Genomic DNA, 22542 nt, shown 5'->3' with positions numbered 1-22542 from the left:
GCTGTCACCTCTTACAGTGTGCCATTTTCTGTGAGCGGACATTGTATGTTTTCAAGCAATATTTGTCTTAACACTCTAACATGATCTGTCGACCACCACTGAAATTCCTACGCTTCTATTTGGGTTTACTTTGTTTCCTCACCCTCGCTTGTTTTCCCCTCTGTCTGAAATCCTCTGACAGGAAATGTTTTACTTCACTTTGAAGAGTCAGCAGAGACACAGAAAAAGCATCTATCTCTCCTCTTGGACTTTTCAGGGGGCTACTCCTGTTTGAGTTTTCCATCTTCTTTGGCAAAATGTGAGCATACTGATTGGCAGTGAAAATTATGCAACAGCTAAGGTCAAGTAAGCATGAAGGTGAAGCACACAGCGGGCTACAAAGAGAGACTAGTTAACACCAGCCACTGAGTGTTGTGTCTGCTGTTTCACAAGTTTCTGGTTGATCTGAAATCGGCTTTGGCACTTTATGCAAACCCACTGCCCTCTAATGTTCTGTAATGAAAGCACAGCAATGTTTTATTCCTAGCTGTAACCCCCTGTGGTGAAGCATATTTGTTATTTTTAGTGATGTTCAAGAGAAAGGCTTTTTTTTTCTACTCCAGCCAAATTTTTCAAACTGTTCATCTCTGTCTGAGATGAGCACTGGATTGGAAACACCAAGATTGAAAACACACTTCCCAAGATAAGATCTGCTGCCAGTTAACTTGTTGGGGAGTCGCTACCCGTCCACAGTGTTTTGAAGTGCGCTCCAGTTTGATAGCGTGGCTGCTTGAAAGGTTTTTAAAAGTTTGCCCAGCCATGCTTGTCAGCAGCACGGGGATGATAGCCAAGCTAGTGCATAGATGTCAGTCAAGGAAACCTTTCGGATTTGAGCTCAGTCCCTTATGATCTGTTTGTTTTCTATAATTGAAGCATCTGCCTCTCAAGTTGAAATGATTAGTGCCAAAATGTTTATTTAATAACCAATCATATTTCATCATTTACTTGTCATCACTCAACAGCTGATGTTTCTTTTTCTAAAATGAAAAGGAGTTCAAACAAGCTGGGGTATTCTAAAACGGTGCCAGATATATTGCAGTTTACTGAACTCCTGTGACAGTGAGGCATGTCTCTTTCCACTCTCTGTCTCTCTCTCTCTGGTTATTGCATCAGAAGAATGAATGAGAGCAAAGAAGCCCATAGGGAAAAAGAGGTACTAATGGGGCCTTAATGAAAATCTTTGGTCTGCTCATTAATGTTGAAGTACATACACACACACTACACACATGGATAGGGAAAGGAAGCGAGGCTCAGTGCTTGGGCACACATATGAAAACATGCATATGAAGACAGATGGGCTTGTCACATCACCTCCTTTATATGAGCTCCTTTTATCTTCTCTCCCTTCCATCTCTTTTGTATAATAAGAAATAAAACAAATAATAGTTTATCATCATCAGTTGATTTGCATAAATGATCAGACGTATTACTCCCCCGTTATCTCAGACACAAGCTGGGTTTTCTCTTGTTGTTGTTTTAGTAACTGATTCCATTAAGCCAGGCATGCTGGATGAATTCGTTATGCTGATTAGTGTGCTGCAGGTTGTTGAGATGGAGTATAGAGATCATGGAGAGAGATGGTCAAAGAAGCAAAAAGCTAATTTGACACATTTCTCCACAATCAGCTGCCTTTCTTAAATAGATAACTATCATATCTGATATCATATCTCACAGTACAATAATATTGAATGGGTTGCATTGTTGTATTTTGTCATGTTTCTCAGGTCTTTGTCTGAATTTCTACGAACATTATTGCTAAGGATTGTCTTATTGCATTGGAGTCACACTGGGTTAAATATGTACACTTGGGTTTTAAGGGGTATTTATTATTTTCTTCTTTTTTTGGGTTGTATGGAAGCCCCAAACGCAATTTCATTGTTCTTGACAATGACAATAAATAAATAAATACTAAATACTAAAAATACTTGATGAGTTCTGTCTCTGCAGAACTACAGCACTGGCCCACCTGAGTGGCGCCAGAGTCCCCCCTCAGATTTGTCACCCCCTGCAGGGTGACAAATCTGCAAGAAAGGAATTGTGAGTGTAGAAGACAGATACAGTGTTATCTGGCTCTGGTTGTATTCATCTTACACTGGCTTTAGGCAAAGCTTTGGAAGCCTGGTTCCTCCTGAGTGATCCACTATTGGTTATGTTTGACTCTGACACAGCTGAGCCATTACACAGTGCAATAGGTCCATCTGGTGGCCAAATTAGAATCTTGACGTGACCTGTTCATGTCTGTTCATTTTGGCCATTAAGTGACGTTCCAGGTGTGTTTGCCATGTTGGTAATTGGGTAAAAACAATGCAATCCTTGTTATGTGCAAAAGTATGGTTTTTTTTTTTGGTTTTTTTTCTGTCTGTCCCATTTGGTTCTTTAGCCGTCAGAATTGTTGTCTGAAGACCAACAAGGATACCCAATGGATTTATTTTGCCAAATGGATCATCACGGCATTGCCGTATTGGTCCATTTGATCGACCCTTGTTTTTATTATTTATTTTATTTTATTTTCAGTTGTTACAGACGGGACAGACATGAGTGAGGGATAGGAAAGGGAGAAAGAAAGAGGAAGGAAAAGAAAAACAGAAGGGGAGAGGGACAGTGAGAAAGGGGAAAACAATCTCCTGGATCACCTGTTGAGAGAGAAAGAAGAGAAAACAAGCAAAAAAAAAACAAAGCAACATACTAAACACAACACCATCGCATTAATCTAGCTAAGTGTAAACAGCAGTAAATACTAAATATTCAATGTTGTTGTGCAGCACGCAGGACAGACAGCGCACAATGTGCTTTGAAGTAGCAGCCAAGAAAGGTGTAATTTAAGTCTACGAGCAGTGAACGCCCGTGTGCACACCTGTGTGGATCAGCGCGCTTGTATTCAAATGGTTTCCACATGTAATGATCTGCAAGAGGATGTAGAGAGCCATAGCCCTGTCCCCCAGGGCATGAAGCAGGCATGGAGGAGATCCAGGCCCCAGACATCCAGAGGCCCCAGAGTGCGAGAGCCCAAGGAGGACCACTAAAGGGGCATCCGTGCCACCCTCATGGGAAGGGCTGAGGATCCCCAGACGAGGGGTCACCCAGTAGCCACCGAGCAGAAGCTAGAGGGGGCTGCACCGGCGTGCCCGCCAGCTCTGCCGGCAGCCAGCTGTGCCAGAGTGAACCGAGCCGTAGGCCCAGAGGCCCGAGGGCACCCCGCGCCCCGGAAGAGGCCTGACCGAGCAACAGGCGCCAGGCCCCGCCAAGTAGCCACCGGGAGTGAGCTGGTACATACGTGAGCGCCCAGCCCCGGACACCAAGAACCACCAAACATACGCAAAAGTATGTTCTAAAGTTTATCTTTTTGAGCAAAGTGGACTTTTTAGTAGAAAATCTGTTTTTCTAGCCACAGTAAAGTGCAGTCCAGGAAACAGAGTTTGAAATAATATTTCAGTAGGAATACAACATGAGAACAATCACACTGAAACCCAAACCGGCCCCTTAGAAAAAGCCAGGTCTACTTCTGGATTTTTTTCCTACTTTTACGTTTTCATATAGTCTCAGGACCCTTCAGACTGAGCTTCTGAACAAATTATGGTCCTGTTACCCAAATATGGGTAATCAGAATGGCTTACACATTCTGATTTGATGAGTTATTTGGTATTGCTTCCACATACAAAGTAATGGCAAGTAAGAAAAATAGACATTAATTAATTACTAGCCCATATTTCTTTTTTCCAGTGACAGCCTGCATTAGAAATCTTACAGCAGCTCTTAGGTTGGAAATTAAGTCAATAAATGACACAAAACATAGGAAACTGGTTATATATTCCATTAATATTTACTCTGTAACACACATATTCATATTGTTTATTAGCTAATACAGCCACACACTTTATTATCTATAGCTTTAATACAGAAAAGTAACAAAAACACATACAGAGACCACAATATCCATTATGATCCATGATCCCTGTAATTTAGTCATTGTTTAATAAAACATTTTGAACTTGTCATTTAAATGATTCCAGTCAGGATTCATTGAATGATTCATGAATTTAGTGGTTGTGACATTTCACAGTGATCCCCCTAAACAAACAAAGGCATTGTTCAGAGGAACATATGGGAAAGAGCATATACTTACAAATCTCAAAATAGGTGGCGAAGCAAAAAGCAAAGCCCCATTAGAGTATCCTTGAAAGGTGTTGGGATCTCATAATAGCCTCAGTTCTTCTTGTCAAGACTCTCCAAAACTCCAAAAGTGTACTGGAAGGATGAAGTTCCTCCTACTAAAATGTCTTTTCATTCACTATCATGGCAATAGTGATGGATAGCGATCTTTCAGACAAAATTACCTGTTGGTGTTTATCTCCCCTGAAACATGGATCATTTTCATTCTCATTATGCAATTTTATAATGAGTATGAAAGCATCTGAATGTGTTACATTTTCCCCCTCATTTAACCAGTTATCTGTTGCTTCCTTGTCAAAATATTAAAAAAAAAACCACACAGTGTGGTTGCGCAGAGGTCTGTGGCTTATAAATAGCATGTTGTTTTTTACTGTTTTCATTTCTACCAGGTGCATTAAAATCATTCCAGCCCAACAAGGCATCGGCTTTTAAAAATGCAAATCAGCTTAATGTAGCACTGAACTTTATGGCTTTGAAAAACTTTTAATAACGCAAAAGGATTGTCTTCCTTACTTGGAAGGTGTTGCCTTCTTTAACCTTACCTCAGCCTAATTTCAATTTCAAGCATTTGTGTTAGGCAGTTATTTGTTTCTGTGGGTACTGTCACTGCCATATGTTGTCGCACTCATCGCAGCCAACAAAAGGAACCGTTATTACTAAAAGGTATACCACATTTTGTTTGGCTGATGGGGATGTGACCTCCACTTAAACCTCTATGAGTGCACCATTAGTCACTTTTGTAACTTGTTTGGGAAAGTAAAAAATTTATATTCAAACTCAGTCAATTAGTGCTGATGGAAACTGAGTACTGGTGCATATGTCCTTGCTTATGTGAGAGATAAATAAGGGAAACAGCACCGAACCAAACCTGCATATCGCTAAACTCCTGTCACCGTTTCCGTGGAAACAGGTGCAGAATTGTTTGTGGTCTGATAAGAATTTCTGATGGTCAACTTGGCTTGAGTTGAAATGGCACACACACAAAGTAGAAATGAGCTATTATGCACCTGACACCCCTAATGCTATTCAATCTCCCTAAAAAAAACACTTCATTTGTCTCAGGGTGGGTAATAAAATAATGTGCTTCACCATCTAACTACCACTGACATCCCCTGATCAGTAGTTCATTATGTAGTGCAACAAAAATCACAAGTAAGTGTTAATCAACACATTATTGTTTCAAAGCAAGCACACACTGCTTCACCTTTATAAGTATTATTGTAAATAATCCCTACATTTAAGCGCTTGAATAATTAATTATTAACTACAATGTATTATTACTTTGTTAAAAAAAAACAAAACTACAAAAGAAGAAGAAGAATCTGCTCACAAGTCTGCCTAATTTGTGATATATGACAACACTTAAACTGCGTGCAGATATAGATTCCTAACACATCTGCATACATTATTTCAGATCTCAGTCATTTACAGGTGCATACAGCAGAGAACCAAATGGACAATAAATGCACTTCCAGTTTCATTTGAATTTTGTCTGCACAATTTGAAAAGCATTCTGAAAAGATACTGACAAACTGACAAGCAGTGAATGTGCTGATTTATGTATTGATTTTAGGCATTTTTTTCAGCCTGCTTGCTTATTATAATAACCTTTAAAAGCCCACTTTAATAGAAGAGAGGGTCCTTGTCCTTCAGCCTGCTCACCATGCGCCTTTTCTGTTTTTCAACACTGCCTTTATTAAGTATAGATTCCAGTAAAAATAGAAAAAAAAAGTTACTGCAAAATCAAGGTGAAATTCAAAATACAAAGTTAATTTAACTGGGCACATTTTTTAGTATTTCCCATTTTCAGTGATAACATTTTAAAACATAGGGTTGACATTATTTACTTGAAGTTTAATCTATTATCAAAATTTTATGCACCTAAGTATATTTACTACAAAAAAAAAGAAAAAGAAAAGCCTTGTCTTATTTAAATTTGGTAAATCACAGATTTGGGAATATATTTCTGGTGCGCGTCTGCACCATTTTCAGCATGGCTGTAAGTCCCATTATTTTCTGCAGCAGTTGAGCCTCTGCAATGGACACTAAATCACTTCCAGCATGTCAAAACATGACTTTTCAACTTGATTTAAATTTTTGAGATGTGGACTAAGTTGCACAAGGCAAATCTGGGAAAGGGTCCAGACTTTGTTTCTGTGGCAAAACCTGTGTTTTCAGTGCACTCTGAGCTAGCAGGAAAGAGCAGTTCTGTTCGAAAAGAAAAAAAAAAAAGAGCAAATCATGCTCCCTATCTCGCTCTTTATTTGACTGGCTTTGAATATTCTTCAGCTGGGAAACACTGGAAATGTCTTGGCCGTAGCTGGAGATCCTGGTCTCATCACATTTTGTTGAGTTGAGTTTCTCTGCACAAGTTTGAGGCATCATAGCCTGAAAATTGTTAAGCCATCTAAATTGGACAAACAGGGAGTGGTCTAAAAAAAATGCAGTGATCCTGGAAACTATCTTACATACCTGAATGAAAATTCAGTCAATTTTACAATTGGTGAAATTAGTTTGGATTTGTGGATCTGTTCACAGGATATTTGATCAAACACCCTATTGTGTGTGTGTGTGTGTATATATATACATATATATATATACACACACACACACACACACACACACACACACACACCTTACAGTTAATAGTATATGCATATACAAAAGATGTTGTATTCTTCAACCAACCTTAATCAATGTTTTCATTTAGCAGAAAACACCAGAGTCGACCAAGCAATCTCCCCAAGGCCAGATCGTCCAATGCTCAGAGAAACTGCAAAAAAACCCAGGAGCTACATCTTAGACTCCACAGGCCTAAGATAGTATGTTAAACGTTAAAGATTATAACAGTACACAGTAGACTTCTGGAACAATATCAGATGAGAGTTAGAGAAAGTGGCAATGCACGTGCAAAAACCAAACACAGCTCACCGGTATAAACACCTCATATCAACTGTCAGCACAGCTGAGGAGGGGGGATGACTTGGGCTTATTTTGCAGTCACAGAACCCAGACGTTTTCTAGTCATTGATTTAACCATGAACTCATGGCATCCTACAGTCAGATGTGAAGCCCTCTGTCTGACAGGTAAAGCTTAGATCAAATTGGCTCATGCAACAGGACAATGACTTTAGTTTAGACCTCAAGCTAACTGAATGCTGTCAGAGTAGTGTCAGAGCTGTGCATAAACAAAAGCCCACAAACCACAATGAACTGAGGCAATGTTGTGAATGTATGGAAGCAACTGCTTACTCCAACAACTATGAGAATGGTTTCTGCTCACTTACTGACATTAAGATATTTGTTCTCCTTTTAGTTCAGAGTTTACCACTAAAAACCTAATTGCACAAAACCATTTGATTCACTGTTGCACTTCTATGAAAACATTTTTAACACAGGTTTAATGTGTCTTTTAGACATTTCTACTCACTAATGCTGGACTAACTTGTTTGTACCATACAAGTTTTAATGATTACATTGGATATAATTTGGATCTCAAAGTCACTTTAATTCTAAAAACAGCATTTGAACAATGCCAACATGCACCAGTTGTATTTTACATGGTACACTCAGCAGAGAATTGAGTGTTGAGCAATTATAAATTCATGGCACTAACTATTCATCCTCCTCTGCTCATTAAATTTAAAGCTCTCTCTTTTATGCAAATATAATCTTCCATCCTGTTTCTGTCTCTATATCTCTGTGTCAAGTGCTGCTTCATTAATATTTGATGTGACTTAGGATAATGATGCACTTAGACACTCTGTGTTTATATGTGTGTATGTGCATGTAGATGTGGGTACATTTGTGTTTAGAGAGAGGACGAGAGCTGCACTCCAGCAGCTCTACAGTTTAAAGTTACAAGCTGTGATGTACCACCAGAGGCCAGTAAGCAACAGAGGATTGTTAGTTTTATATTTGTACACGTATTCATGTATATGATGCAATGCAGTACATCATTTATGAATTTGAAGGGCATTTGAACAGTATATTACAATCATCAATCATCGATTAGCTGTTTCCTTTTCATGGTCCCGATGAACTACACCAAGGTTTTACTTCAAAGTATTCCCATGGTTTTGGTTTCATATCAAAGCCAATATTACAGTAAATGGATTTATTAGATGTGGTAATATGGCTGTAATTCTCAAATGAAGCTCTTTATTAGTTTGAATCTACTTTTATTTTCCTTCATGGGACGTCATTAATTGGTGGACACACCAATAAAAATGTCAGATGTTACAAAGCACACGTTCCATGTTAACACAAGGAGAATGCTAGCCATAGCAAGCCTCATTTGCAACAACACACAATCCAATAAGAATAAAATTCATGTTAGAGTCTATGCAGATTTGCTCAGTGTAAACTCTTATTACCCTCATAGTGCAGCATGCATGTGTGTCAGTCAGTCTGCAGATGGAGGAAGTTCTTTTATCATGTAGCTAGAAAACAATGATAAGCTAGTTGTGGTTGTGCTGGGAATTTGCAATAAATGTTTCATCACCCAAGCATGAATTTGTATATATGTATTACAATGACCTTGAATTTAACTGTGATTGTATAAATGACTTTTTTTTAACTTCTTTTTTAAGACTTAAAATGTGGAGTCTATGATAGCCATTTATTCATTTATTTATTCAAAACTGAGCTACATCAAAACTTGTAGTTCAAACACACTCACTGTGTTTGCTCTGATTAACATTTATTTTATAACTTTTAATAGGACGTACTGTGTTGTTCTGCCCTGTAATCGACACTAACATGAGGATTTTAATAACTTACTCAAAACTGTATACACCTACTGTTAAATATTCTGTTGTGGTAAATAATTTTCAGCCGTGTATTTCTTCTGTTCAACCTCCGCATCGAACTGACTTGAATTAAAATGTACTTTAGGTCTTTGTTCCATCAACAGATAATGAAAGTGTGTTCGTTTTTCTAACAGATCATGTGACCCTGCATTTACTCTGTTCCTCATCGATGCACTTTTGCACAGTGTTTCTGAATTTATTTTACAGAGCTGCACACTTACCTTGCGCTCACATGAACAAACCACTGCATGCAGTACACACACAGAGATAGATACACATAAAGTAGGTCACCTTGATGTGTGAGGCTGTGCTCAGCTGGTATATTTGTGTGGGTTTGTGTGTATTTGTGTTTTAGTGTTTATGTACCCTTGTGGATTGTGTTTTTGTCCTTTTACATTCCCCTCTGTGTCCTCCTGCCCCCCGAGAGAGTTGAGTCATTAGAATAGCTGGAAGTCACTTAGCCCAGACTATAATTTAATTACAGGACCTGAAGTCAGATGCACTTACACTCAGGAGCATCCACAGATAATGATATCATACAGTGAGTAAGAACATGAGGAGTGTAAATAAATGAGCCTGAGCTGACATCATGCATCTCTGTGCATATTTGCACAAAGGGCATAAGACCAAAAAGCTATCAACAATGATAACAAAGCACAACACAGGAGGTGTGATCTCTTTTTCTTGAAAAAACAAAAGTAAATGAACATTCATAATATTCTTTATCACAATATTCTCTGAAAGAAAATACATCATGTAGTAGCTCTCTGTAACACAGCTTCCTTTTACAGATAAGGGTAATTTATTTCTATAACCTTCAGAACCTTTGCCACACTTTTTTTCATCTTACTTTACGAGTACTTTTCAAATCTAAGGACATGGGATCATATACAAACAGCCATGTAAGCACTTACAGTAAACTGGCCTTACTCTGTTTCGAGAGAGCATCCACCCCACATGATTCCCTTATTATTTTAGCCCTGGCATTTAGTTTCCTGACTCCATTAAGCAAAAAAAAAAAAAAAAAAAAAGGCGCGGGTGGGGGGTTTGAAAACAAAGCAATGAAAACCAATCTGCTGAAAATGGCTCGCACAGCCTGTGTAGATGGATTTCAAATGGAATTATTCAGTAAGTGATGGCTCCACCATTACACATAAACAAAAATCTGAATTGTCCAAAAATAAAAAAAATAAATACATGAATAAGACCCTCTACTTTTTATCATTTGCATTAAATTCTGTCAAAGGGCTTGTTCAGACAGGGGTGATTATTGGAATGTCTCGTCAAATGAGTCGAGCCATGACACAAATAAAAATACACCCTGATGAATCGAACCGGTCCTACACGGATATAGAACCGGTTGTAGTAGTATGCTGCGTTTGGCTCAACCCTCCAGTGACTGCCGTGAAAGTAACCACTGATGACGACAGCGCGTAAATCAGCAGCTGGAAACGAGAGGCACTCTGGCTGCGCCGTTTGAACGGTGGACACAGGTGCCTCCCGACACAACCTCACCAGCTCCACATCCAAGAGACTGGAAAGCGTCTGCACACGTTCTCAGTTGGATGGTGATTTTTTTAAAAAAAAAGAAAAAAAAGCATGAGCCGAATGCTGTGCTGTTCTCGCGTCGTTCCAGCCTGGTGAACTTTACAAGCTAATGAGTCAAATTTGAACACTTAAAAGTGCCAAAAGAGGCAGAACAATGAATTCACTGGAGATGTCTACGACGTATCAGAGCTCCCCAGCGCCTAACCAAAGCTACCTTCCAACTGCCACCTACGACACGCCAGACCCCTCCGGGATGGAGAGGCAAATCCGCCTGCTGCTTTTCGGTTTGTGCGTAACCATCGCCGCTGTAACGTTAGTTGGAGGTGTGTATTCGCTGCTGTCTGTCCTCCGGATGAGGAAAAAAACCTCCCTGTGTGTCATTGTGGCTTCCATGTCGGTGGACGACCTGCTCAGTTTGGTCCCACTCGCTTTATTCATGCTCCTTCAGTGGGAAGCAAATGGAGGTGAAGGGTCGGGCAGCCTGTGCACTTTATCTGGACTTATGTACGTGTTCCAAGGTGTTTCGAGCAATATGAAGGCTTGCCTTATAGCAGCCTACACTTTTTATGTCACCAAGAGATTCGGAGTGCTTCAGTCTGTGCGCCGGCCACTGAGAGTAATGTGGGCTATTGCCGGTGTGTGGGCGGTCAGCCTGGCCGTCAGTGTCCTACCTTTATGCGGATGGGGAAGCTTTACGCCGGCCTCTCTCGGGTGTTTCCCAGAGAGCGACAGTTTTTACATTTTGCTGCTCTTCTCTTTATATTTTCTGTGTTTTTGCGGCTTGTTATTTTTCTTTATCCCCCTCACTTACCAGCTGCTGTGCTCCAGGGAGCCCCAAAGGACTTTATTGTACCCCAGCTATCTAGAAATGGCAAGAGGACTGAGCGGGACCACTCCTCTCTGTGATCTGCAGTCCTTTTCCCGGGACAGCCTGAATAAAAGTTTCGGGGCGTACAACGAACTGAGTCCAAGTCCGTGCGGGACAGAGATCAGGGAGAAAGAGGACAGCAGTTTGTCCCCAGTGTCTGCCAGTGATCAAAGGACAGCTACTGTCGGGGATTCGCCTGTGGTGTTTGCACAAAAGCGCTTCTCCATGATCCTGGCAGTTGTCAGAGTTGTTTTATGGATGCCAATGATGGTAAGAAGCCTCATAAAAGCAAATGTCCCAGTAAATGGTGCCAAAAACAACACCATAATAACTTTTTAGCAAATGGCCTGCCAACCCATTGCTCTACTTGGCTTGGAGCCTTTTAGTTGTATTACCTTGAAATGAAATCATTTATTATTCATTTAGTTGGAATGCTATTCAGCGCTCTGTGTGTAGAAAATCTATGAAACTCCAACCGAAATCTAACACGAAACCGCCTCATAATTATAGAACAACCTCTGGACAACAAAATAAAACCTCAATATCTTACTTTAAAGTAAAATCACTTTAACCCAAGGTCTCTGTTTGGCTTTATATAGCTACACAGATTGTTTTGGTGATTTATTGCCGTAATCGGTGAGGTGAGCAGACCACTGGAAATTATCGTAAAGAGTTATATTGTATGTTTCTGGCCAAGGGTGACGTCAGCAGCCACCATCCGAGCAAATCCACGAAAGTGCTTAACAGCCAATTAGAGACTACCAGGGTCTCTGTGTGGCACGCGGTTGAACAGTATCCCCTAATCAGATCACTGTTCTTGGTGGCGCATATGCTGTAAGCTGTAAGGGTTAATAATGTGGAGGGGAAATAAAGTGGAGTCGTTTAATAGAAGTGTTTTCTTCTCTTTTTACTTTCTCTGTCACTAAAAATGAATGAAATTCCTTATCTTGTTAAAGACTCCATCAGAAATCCTTCACAGTGAGGAGGACACATTGTGAATGATGTCAGAGATTGTGGAATTTATTAATATTAATAAATTATTTCAATTTAACTTCATGGTTTGCTGCCTGTCTTGTAAAACCTTGATATTTTTAAAAATACGTTTTTTTTAATGCATTTTTTGTATTTCACAAAATAATCTCCCTAAAAGGCTTTGAGAACAATTGTTTGCAAGTTTTATGTAAAGCCTTTAGGGCACTATTCACTGGGTTTGCTTTGTGAAATACATCCATGCTTTGCAACACCAAGTTCCTCTGTTACAAGAGTTGTTCTTGTTCAAAAAAAAAGAAAAAAGAAAGCAAAAGAATAAAGTGTAGGTGATAAATGCTGTGCAGCAGTGATGGACAAAGAGAATTGGCATTCCAAACTTGCAACCCTCTTAAATGAATAAAAACAAATGATGATTAATACGAAAATGTCAAGATATCACCGGTCAGAAATACAGTAATTTCTGTTTTGTTTCTGTGGATTAGAATATTTTCATTGGTGTTGGTTTTGTTTTATTGTAGCTGTATTATTTGTAGCCATCTTTAAAATTGAGAATACTCAGGTGCAATGCTAAAGTGCCGCTGGCCCACTGGAATACGGAACATAGGAAAATTAAAATCAAGAAAGCCCAGTATGTGTGAAAGGTCTATGCAATTTATTTTCATTCATGTGTCTCCCTCCCACAACTTCCTCATGCATATTAAGTCAGAGACTCCTCAATGACTTAATTTCTCTCCTTTTTTCCCCCCTCACAGACTTTGGTACTAGTGCGCCACGCAATCAGTGCACGCAGCTCCTCCCTGGAGACTTTGAGCTTCTTTCTCACTCTGCTGGCGCCTGCGGTCACTCCGTTATTCATGCTTTCTGAGCGCTGGATCCACATGCCATGTGGCTGCTTCATTAACTGCAAACGGGAACCAACACCAGAACCCTCAGGTAGATGATGGCACAGCACAAATTAATTAACTGTGCACAACCAAATGTCTTTTTGCACAGTAAAAGCCAAAACAACTGTTCCCGTGTGGTACAGGGGGAAACAGTGATGATTTTGCAGGGTGAAGAAAATAAAATTTTCTCACTTTTCTTTCTCACAGTGATGAAAAGAAGATTTAAGTTCAACCTTTCCTTCCAACAAGGCTACGGAGTGTATAAGTTGTCACATGCCACCATGTCACATAACAGTCCTCCCATTGAGAAGCCTGCTTATCACAGCCTTTTTAACTGTGACTTCCCTAATGCCCGTCATGATGCGCTTCAAAGTGGTGCGCTCTCTAGGCTGGGGCCCAATTTTGATTTCAGCACCACGTGCCCAGTGGACAGCTCCTCTCATGCAGATCTTCTATTGGAAGCAGTGGCTGGTGGCGGGGAGGCACTGGCTGATTGTGCTCCACTTCCCCATGAGAACCATGGGAATGATGAGAAATTCTGCTGTGTCCCTTCATTGGCTTCTCATCACCGGGAACAGGATCATAGTCTCACTGACACGTCATCAGTGTTTGAGGGGCCTGAGAGGAGGCTTTCACATGAGGAGTGTCGGAAAATCGAGCTGACAGACTGGGAGTGGTGCAGGAGTAAATCCGAGAGAACGCCCAGACAGGTACACCAGCATTCAGTGTAACCAGTTTATTTGTTGGCTCTTGAACCATTAAATGAATCATTTGTGTCTGTCACTTTGTGGTTTATGGCTGGCATTAGGCAGTTTTTCCACACACTGCAACTCTATTGCTTTCATAAATTAATCAAAGAAACCTAGGCTTTACCATGCAACGTGCAGTAACATAGTGTAGTGGTGATCATTTAAGAGTAATTAGTGTTTCGCGACCGTAAAACAGACACATTTTATAATCTCCCTTTGTGCATTTACATTTTGTTTGAAAGGAAATTAAAATTTTTTATTGTGGTCCACTTGTATAGAGACACAGGATGATAGACGATGGAATAGGGTGCAATATTTACACAGACAGTTTTTAAGGAAGTGTTTGATGAGAAAGGCTTACATACTGTTGGTTTGGATTTTTTTTTTCCACATCTAAAGATATGCCTCTTTATAATCAGGCTGACAGCCTTGGAACTGTGCGTGAGATTTAGATAAAATGCTTAAAATCCTCTCTCCTCTCCTCTCCTCTCCTCTCCTCACATATTCTTATCTGTTCTGAGCTTTTATCACTTATAGAGCAATTGATCAAGTTACCGCACACCATTTTAGTAGCCAATGCCAGCCTGTCTTTCAAAACCAAATATACATCCACAAACTTAAAATTTATTATGTCTAGTGAATTTCTTTCACTAGAAATAAGTTGAAGTTGGAGGAATGTGCAGCTTTAAAATGCTTACAGTTTAAAGATCAGCATCAGTGAGATTCGTTGGATGTTAGCTCCTTCATATGTGTTTATGAATAAGTTGTGCAGGTTAAATATTTGAGTGAAAGTTGAATTTAAAAAACAAACAAACAAAAAAACAAACTTATTTCCAATTCATTCTGTAGTTCAAGTTTAATCAAACACACACATTGATTCAGTATATACTGTACAGTGGTGTTTCTATACCGGGACTCAAAGTTATCATTTATTCAGGTACTCAATATTTTACTCTATCCACTAGCAAAGTCAAAGACCACTAAAGCTTGAGACAGTTTGCTAGAGACCACTATCCACTAATCCATTTTAATCCATTTCTTTCTTTGTTGTTGACATCCTGTGTTCTTATAATACCAGAAGCTTAATTCTCTTTGTGTTTCGCTAGAGCCAACTGAATTGTTAAACAAGGACAAAGCAGTAAAGGCCTAATGATTAATGTATCCTGGCATTGGAGATAAATGACACAGATGAGAGAGCAGCCTCTCTTGTGAAACAGAGCAGCCACAAGCATTAACGTTGAAACCAAACTGTGACTATTAGAACAATAACACTATTAGATTTGATATAGGCTCATTCAGTAGACTGTGGATGTAAACAGACATGGAAACATACAGGCATGTACACACATGAACGCACGCTGTAGCTGTCTCTCCTTCTTTTTCTTTCTCTGCTCTACTTATAAGTTTGAAATGTTTCACTCTGAAAATCACCAGAGGGTGGAAAATCCATGGAGCATGCATCTACAGCTTGGTTTTGGCACTCACTTTGCATCATGTATAAGTCTAAGATGCTCACTGCTGGCGTGTGTGTTTGTGTGTGTATGTGTGTGTGCGTTTCCCTGCCCTACTTCTCAGTATACCAGTCTATATATATGTCTCTCTAGGCCTTAATCATTGATTGGGGTCTTTAAATGTGGAATCACGATTACAGTGCAGTTTACAAACAAAGATAAAAACACTGCCAAACAACAAAGAAAAATGAAGCCTTTTTTTCTGTATCCACCAACCATTATGTTCCTCAAACACATTTACAAAAGACATAAAGAAACACACACACAACGTGTTATTACTGTATAAATACAGAAAGCCAAACAACAGATGAAAGACAAGCCAAAATACTTTGTGATTTATAGTTCTTCCAAGCTGTGTTTTGTTCCGTGTTAGCAGACTAGATGTCATTACCCATCGTCTTTTCTCCTTACTGTCAGCCCATCTGGCCTTCGGGAGCCAGGGAAAGAGGTGGAATTAGAGCTTAAACACATCTTTACCCTCTCTGTGACATATCTGTTAGCAAGCACAGAGTCAGGGTCCACTTACAAGCCCTTTTCCCCAAGAGGAAATGGAGAACTAATGTGCATTAAGGTATGGAGGACTGAAACCAATTTACTCTAAAGAAAAAGATTGTCCAATGCAATGAAATATAGAGACTTAAAAAAATACTGACTTTGAATAAGTATGAAGTTGATACAATTTAAATAATAGATTACTGTACGTGTGTATGCTGACACTTCAATTAATGACACTTCAATTAATTAAAGGTGTGAAATAAGCAAATGAGTCATGCTGACAACCTGATGCTTTGCTGTCCTAATGTGTTTATCCTTATTTAGTGTATTTGAATACCAAGATTTTAATACCAACTAACCTTAAACACAAAGAACTACACAAGCGTATTAATTACTATTAATTAGTAATTGAGAATAACTTAATTACTGTTTACTTACTTGTTATTTAACTGTTCAGTTCATTACATTACACAAAATATCTTATTTAAACAATATATAACCTATTAACAGCAAGCCTTGGTATTCATCTAAAAAGGGAATGAAATATAGTGACACATCAAAAAATATCTCAGTATTAGTTAACTTCAGTACAGTATTTGTGCTCTTCAGTTGTCACCTGCTGTAAATTAAAAAGGAAAAAAAACGAACTGGATCTAACTTGTTACAGTAAAAGTTATTTACTGTTCCTTAGAAACAAATATTAGCTTTATGCCAATTTTTGGATCACAACATGTGCCTGGACATGTTAGCATCCATGTGCAGTGCTTAACAAATTTATTAGCTTTATTAGCCTAAAAAACAAGAAAACAGAAGCATCTTTCAGAAGCTTGTTTTTATACAAAACAATAACTGACTTCATTGGACGTAATTCATGTTCATTCAATTCATTTTTAAGAAAGTTAGGAATTAAGCAAGTACAACATTCCACCCCTAATATTTTTTTCTGTTTAGGAGTGCAAGTAAGTAACTTTAGTTTTTCATACTAAATAAAGTAATATTAATGTGTTTTACTATAATTTTCTCCCTTGGTGCATTTAAATAATATCTATATTTTGATTCAGTTTTATGCGCACTCACTACGCAAGTGATTGCACCATAACTCTGTTAGCAAATTTAAAAAAAAGTTATCATCACTGCAAAGGTCAGCACCACATTTAATGGTGATCCAGTAGTTTTGTTGCCATTTCCTTAATCACTGGGGTCAACATCAATTTGACATAAAAAATCAGAACAGACTTACTGTCAGCAAATAAGGAAACAGTTCAAAGGATGTTAGAATACACTGACTGGGCGCTATACAAGTACAGGCCTTATTAGTATTCATTTTAAAATATCATCACATCTGCATTGGCAGAATTTGAAATTAGCTCCCTTAGTCCCTTAGCCCCCCTTTCCATTGCACCCTACACCCACTAGAAAAGCATGGTAATATGCACGGAAATATCTGACAACATTCACACGCAGGTGTAAGCCTTCTGTGTAGTCCCACCACTTCTTATTTTTTATGCAGACTTTTTTTTAACCTTATATAACTCATTCGATCTGCAAATAGCTTCAGCTGAACAAAGTCCTCTAGCACAAGTTAGATTTTCGTTGGACAGACCAAAAGAGGTGCAAAATGGTTATTGTGGATTTTTTTTTAAAGGCATTTTAAAAATAAAAGAAAAAATTAACTTGGAAAAGGAAAAGCCAGGTGATCCTTTGGGGAGCATGTTAAAATAGTATTTTATATGTAAGATGAAGAAAGGCATGTGAAAATATCCAGAAAGAAATCCATCCGTGTGCTTCCCACATGATGTGTTCTGAACATTATTTGATCTACGTGACAATGTGTTTTCAGCTCAGCTTTGCAGTCTTTGTCTCTCCCTCTATGTCTCTCTCCATTCACAATGAGGCAAACATAATGACAGGGAACCAGGCAGATTTGGGGGAGATTGCCAAGAGACTGGCATCTGCTTTGTTTCTGTTGTGCATCATAGTCACAATAAGATTATTATATTTAACTAAATAATTTAGAAGCTTAATTAGACCTGCCACAGGTCTCCCTACTTCTGTGCCACATGATGCTTCTATTTCCCTCTGCCATTAGTATGCACAGTCTCAAACATGTTTTCACAGAGGCTCACTTTGATCTACTCTCTGGCATCATAATCTCTACAAAAGCAGTGTAAATGTGTGACTGAAAAACATGAAATATGATTGAAAAAATGAAAATTAAACTAAAAATGTAGACTCATAATTAAAAGCAAGCTGATAAGCCGTTGGAGAAAATCTGCCTGATACTGTGCACTGAAACTTTGCTATTCGAATCTAATAACGGCCAAAAAAATATGTCAGTCATTATTTGTGTTTGTGTGTTTTTTCACTGAAAGGTCTGTTGGCCTCTACATGCATGAAGTCTTGACATCTCATTTTAACAGCCAAGTGCTGTTGTTAGGGCTCTACATGCAAGCCTCATTAATTCTTGGATAGAAATGACTGGTCAGCACATTCATCTTACTGCACTTGACATCAGGCACATAATGTAACTTCAGTTACTTTAAACAACAGGAATGAGATGGAAAATGAGTTGTAGTCACAGTGAAGTATTAGTTGCTTTGGATTTATTGTCAAGAATGAGCGGCCAAGGCGGAATTTAATAGCAGTTTGATTTTCAAATAAAGACGATGTGCTAAATTCTGACTGAATTTTTGTTCTTTTCTGTGTTTTTCCTGTGCAGCGATCATCAGGTGGTCTATCAATTCCCCTGTGCGCCTTTCAGGGAACTGTATCTTTACAAGCACCTACAGGGAAGACGCTGTCTCTCTCCACCTACGAGGTCAGCAGTGATGGTCGAAAGATCTCCCCGAACAATGCCAAAAAGGTAATGTCATCTCAGCACTCTCTTTGTTTAAACTCACGTTGGAAGACAGAATTTATTTCCTCCGTAGTATGGCATTGTGGGAAATGCTCTTTGCATTCGTACTGAGAATAAATACAAATATGAATCGCTTGCCTACTCCTTTGTTATGCTGTGATCATCGATCACTATAATTTACTTAAATGTGTTTGTTTGTGTTTAAATTAAAAGAAAGGGGTAAATTATGATTTAGTTCGCTTTAAAAATGTTGTTAGGTACATTTTTAAGCTTTGAAATCATTTTCCAGTCTGTAAGTAAATCTAGTCTGAAATTAAGCTAAGAGCTGCCTGGCTCTGGCATCATATTTAAGATTTATGCAAGGTAAATATTGTTTGTGAGATCAATTTTACTCTCTTATATAGCCATCAAGAGCGGCATAGTTTTAGCCATTTCTCTCACCATCAAAAACATTCTAGATTATTTATCCTGTCATGTGCTCCTGATTGCAACACAACTCACTTCTAGAATTAGCCCTATAAGACCTTGAATCAGTGAAATGTGGAAAAGGAAATTCCTAGTTATCAATAAATATAAAATATGTCCATATGCGCTATGTAACAAATAAAAAGAAACCATTTATTTTCATAAAATGACTAGCTTAAAAAAGTAGATTTAAAATTTCTTCAGGGAGTTCCACTGGGAAAAGATTAATGGAATAGAGTTTTAGAAATCAATTATAACATTGTGAGATATTTTTGTACGACATCAAGTACACTGTGGTCCAAAACAAAACATGAAATCTCTCTTCCCCTCAGGTGGAAGTTTATCGTTCGAAGTCAGTTGGCCATGAGCCCAGTGCAGACGAAACAGCATCCAGAGGCCAGGGTGGAGATGTGAACGCCAGCTGTGTAGGAATGGGGATGGAGATTGGAATGGAGATGGGAATTGGAGCTGGGGTTGGGGACACTAATGTCAAGATCCATCTTGAAGTTTTGGAAATTTGTGACAATGAAGAGGCAATGGACAGCGTCTCTATCATATCTAACATCAGTCAGTCCTCCACCCATGCCCGCTCACCATCACTTCGTTACTCCCGAAGGGAGAACCGCTTTGTCTCCTGTGACCTGGGTGAGACTGCTTCTTACTCCCTGCTCATCCCCAGCAGTGGCACCACAGAAGCAGAGACCATAAATATCACTATACCTGACACTGTGGAGGCTCATCGGCAGAACAGCCGACGCCAGACACAGGAGAGCTCGGGGTATCATGAGGAGATACAGCTGCTCAATGAGGCCTATAGAAAGCAAGCTGGGGAGAGGGAAGAGTGAAATACATACAGAATAATAATAGGGTGGCTCTCTGGTGGAGGTTGAAAAAGCACCTCAGACAGTAAAGGCTGTGAGACAAATTTCCTAATCATTCCACATTTACTTCTTTCTGATCACCGCTCTAACAGAGTTGACAGGTGACCCAAATAGAGGCTTAGCTGAAGACTGTAATAGTCTGTTTGCCTACTCTTGTACTTCCTCTTTAGCTAATATCAGGAGAGCACATTTACTGCCTATATGTAGAGTACACAGAGATATATTAGACTGTAAAATGATATATATTGTAAATCGAGTGGAATACAGACCTATGTCAAATAGACAGTAGAAGAGAATCAGTATTTTAGTAGTGTATCTGTATTCTTGCTTTCACCATATGCCAGTTTGTTATCACAGAAGAAGCAGGTAGAAGAAAAAATCACAGATGTAAAGGAGGAAAAAAGGACCAAGGTGTGATCACGTGTCTGACATGAAACAGCTCCAGTAGACTACGTCACTGGTGACTCAGCTGTGAGGCGAGGGGTCACCTGACCCATGTGTCTGACTCATCTGAGCATGTGTTGTGCATTTTAGTATCTGTGCCCATAGAGATGAGGGTATATGTTTGAGAGCATTGATCTGTGATGTCAGTTAACAAAAATCTTCACATGCTTACCGTGAAAAAAAATTTGTGTTTATTCTGCATATATTTCTTCAAATTGTGTTTCATTTTCACCCAGCTGCAATGTCTAAAATGTCTATCTGCTATCTAATTTGGGGCTGGGAGGGTAGGGTGGATCCACCATCACTGTTTAGGATGTAAAACAAGAAGAAGTGAAGCAAACATTTTTTTTTTGTTACTTCTTCAGAACAGTTTTCTGCCTTGCACATGTTTAGTGCAATTTAAATGAGTGACTGTGCATATTTCACCACAGCAGGCAGCATATGAATGTACATTCCAAAACCACTTCGGGGGATCATCTGTCTGACCGCTCGGTTTGCTTCCCATCCAATCGGTGAGCCACAGGGACCTCTTACTTTCTATCTAATACTGTACATGCATATATTCAGGACTGGAGTAAAATTTTCATAGATGGGACTGTGTAAATCAGTATTGTTTGACAGGGGTTAAGAATGTCTTTCTGAATCATATAAATCTTCATTCTCTCAGATGACATCATTCTTTATATGCACATATACATGTACTTGTGTGTAGAAAAAACAGTGAAACTGGTATTGAAGACTAATTTTAAAGTATATATGTATTTATGTTTGTTTTATGGTGATGTCTTCTATATGTTAACTGTTTGGTTTTTTGAACTTCAACACAGCCTTGGCACAGCAAGGACTTCATTTGCAAGCTTTTGAATTGTTCTTTAGGGAGTCCCAGCCATCAGCCTCAATGTCTCCCATCCTCCTGAAGACCGTTTTCATTAAAGATTCATACAAGAAAATTGCCTCCAACAGTAGTGCGATGCATTCCTAGTTCAAGTGCTCCTAGGCAAAATGAGAGTAAATACTGTGCAGGCATGTGAATTGTGATGAATGCAACACTGTATTTAATATCAACCATGTCAACTGTTAATGGTGCCAAAGGTTTTTAGCTGAGCAGTGCGCCATCTTTCCAGCTTAACAGCGTGGATGTGATTCCATTATGTGCTTGTTCTCATTGTTAAACTACAGCTCAGCTTCTGGTCCAGAATTTTCATAAATTCAGCAAGTAATTGTTATTTGTCTTGTTATTAAGAATTCTGAGTTGCACATCAGCTGCACCAGTATTTGCATGTTTATTCATTCATGTCAACCATCTGGAGCTATTTGGTAACACACCGTTTGGATTCAAATGGAATTATTTACCACAAATTAAAAGGCAAGTAAAGTGCAATAGTTAGCTACTTTGGAGAGTGACCTATATAATATGTAACATCATTGGTTGCTGTGGCCCTAGGGTTTGGAATGTGACTAATCCACAACAGCTGTATGATGTCTTTATTCTGCTCAGTGTTCAAGATGACAGAAAAACAGCATCAAAAACATATTTCTTTTATAAGCTATTTCATAGGGAAAATTCTGAAATTGCTTAATTATATATTATCCGTGTACAGCTAACAGTTATTTTGAAACCAAATGACAAGAAAGTAGGAGAAAATTTAAAAGAGGCTGCATGAGGCTGCAAAAGCATAACGTAAAAAAACAAAACAAAACTGCAATATCAGAAACCTTGACCAGAAGCTATTCCTGATGTTTTCATCAGTTCTCTCTGATTCAAGGACTTTCACCTCCCACTCACAACCTCACTGTTTATGCTGAAACAATAAGGTGCAGGTAAGCCTG

The 22542-nt window shown here is 38.9% G+C and overlaps 1 protein-coding gene across 1 annotated transcript; it reads left to right on the top strand.

The window, feature by feature from the left end:
• Positions 1–10428: 10428 nt before the first annotated feature.
• Positions 10429–21021, top strand: LOC147314682 (putative G protein-coupled receptor 149). Its single transcript, XM_086261792.1, has 5 exons — positions 10429–11706; positions 13179–13359; positions 13518–14020; positions 18785–18928; positions 19720–21021. Exons 1-5 carry the CDS (start codon positions 10723–10725, stop codon positions 20230–20232), a joined length of 2325 nt encoding a protein of 774 aa, XP_086117918.1. The 5' UTR covers positions 10429–10722; the 3' UTR covers positions 20233–21021.
• Positions 21022–22542: the final 1521 nt, after the last annotated feature.

The sequence above is a fragment of the Aulonocara sp. 'chitande type north' Nkhata Bay genome, linkage group LG14 (genome assembly GCF_057382095.1).
Source record: "Aulonocara sp. 'chitande type north' Nkhata Bay isolate Kocher_YH1m ecotype deep benthic linkage group LG14, A_spYH_male_GT1.1, whole genome shotgun sequence".
NCBI lineage: Eukaryota > Metazoa > Chordata > Actinopteri > Cichliformes > Cichlidae > Aulonocara > Aulonocara sp. 'chitande type north' Nkhata Bay.
Note: the sequence above shows the minus strand (reverse complement) of the source record. Positions and strands in the feature narration are given on the sequence as shown.

What these genes read in the sequence shown, in the direction of transcription:
- LOC147314682 (XM_086261792.1), top strand. Translation starts at nt 10,723, where the DNA reads ATGAATTCACTGGAGATGTCTACGACGTATCAGAGCTCCCCAGCGCCT. An exon ending in TTTTATGGATGCCAATGATG is followed by an intron (nt 11,707 to 13,178) that starts GTAAGAAGCCTC and finishes CCCCCCTCACAG; the next exon opens with ACTTTGGTACTAGTGCGCCA. An exon ending in CCGAGAGAACGCCCAGACAG is followed by an intron (nt 14,021 to 18,784) that starts GTACACCAGCAT and finishes TTTCCTGTGCAG; the next exon opens with CGATCATCAGGTGGTCTATC.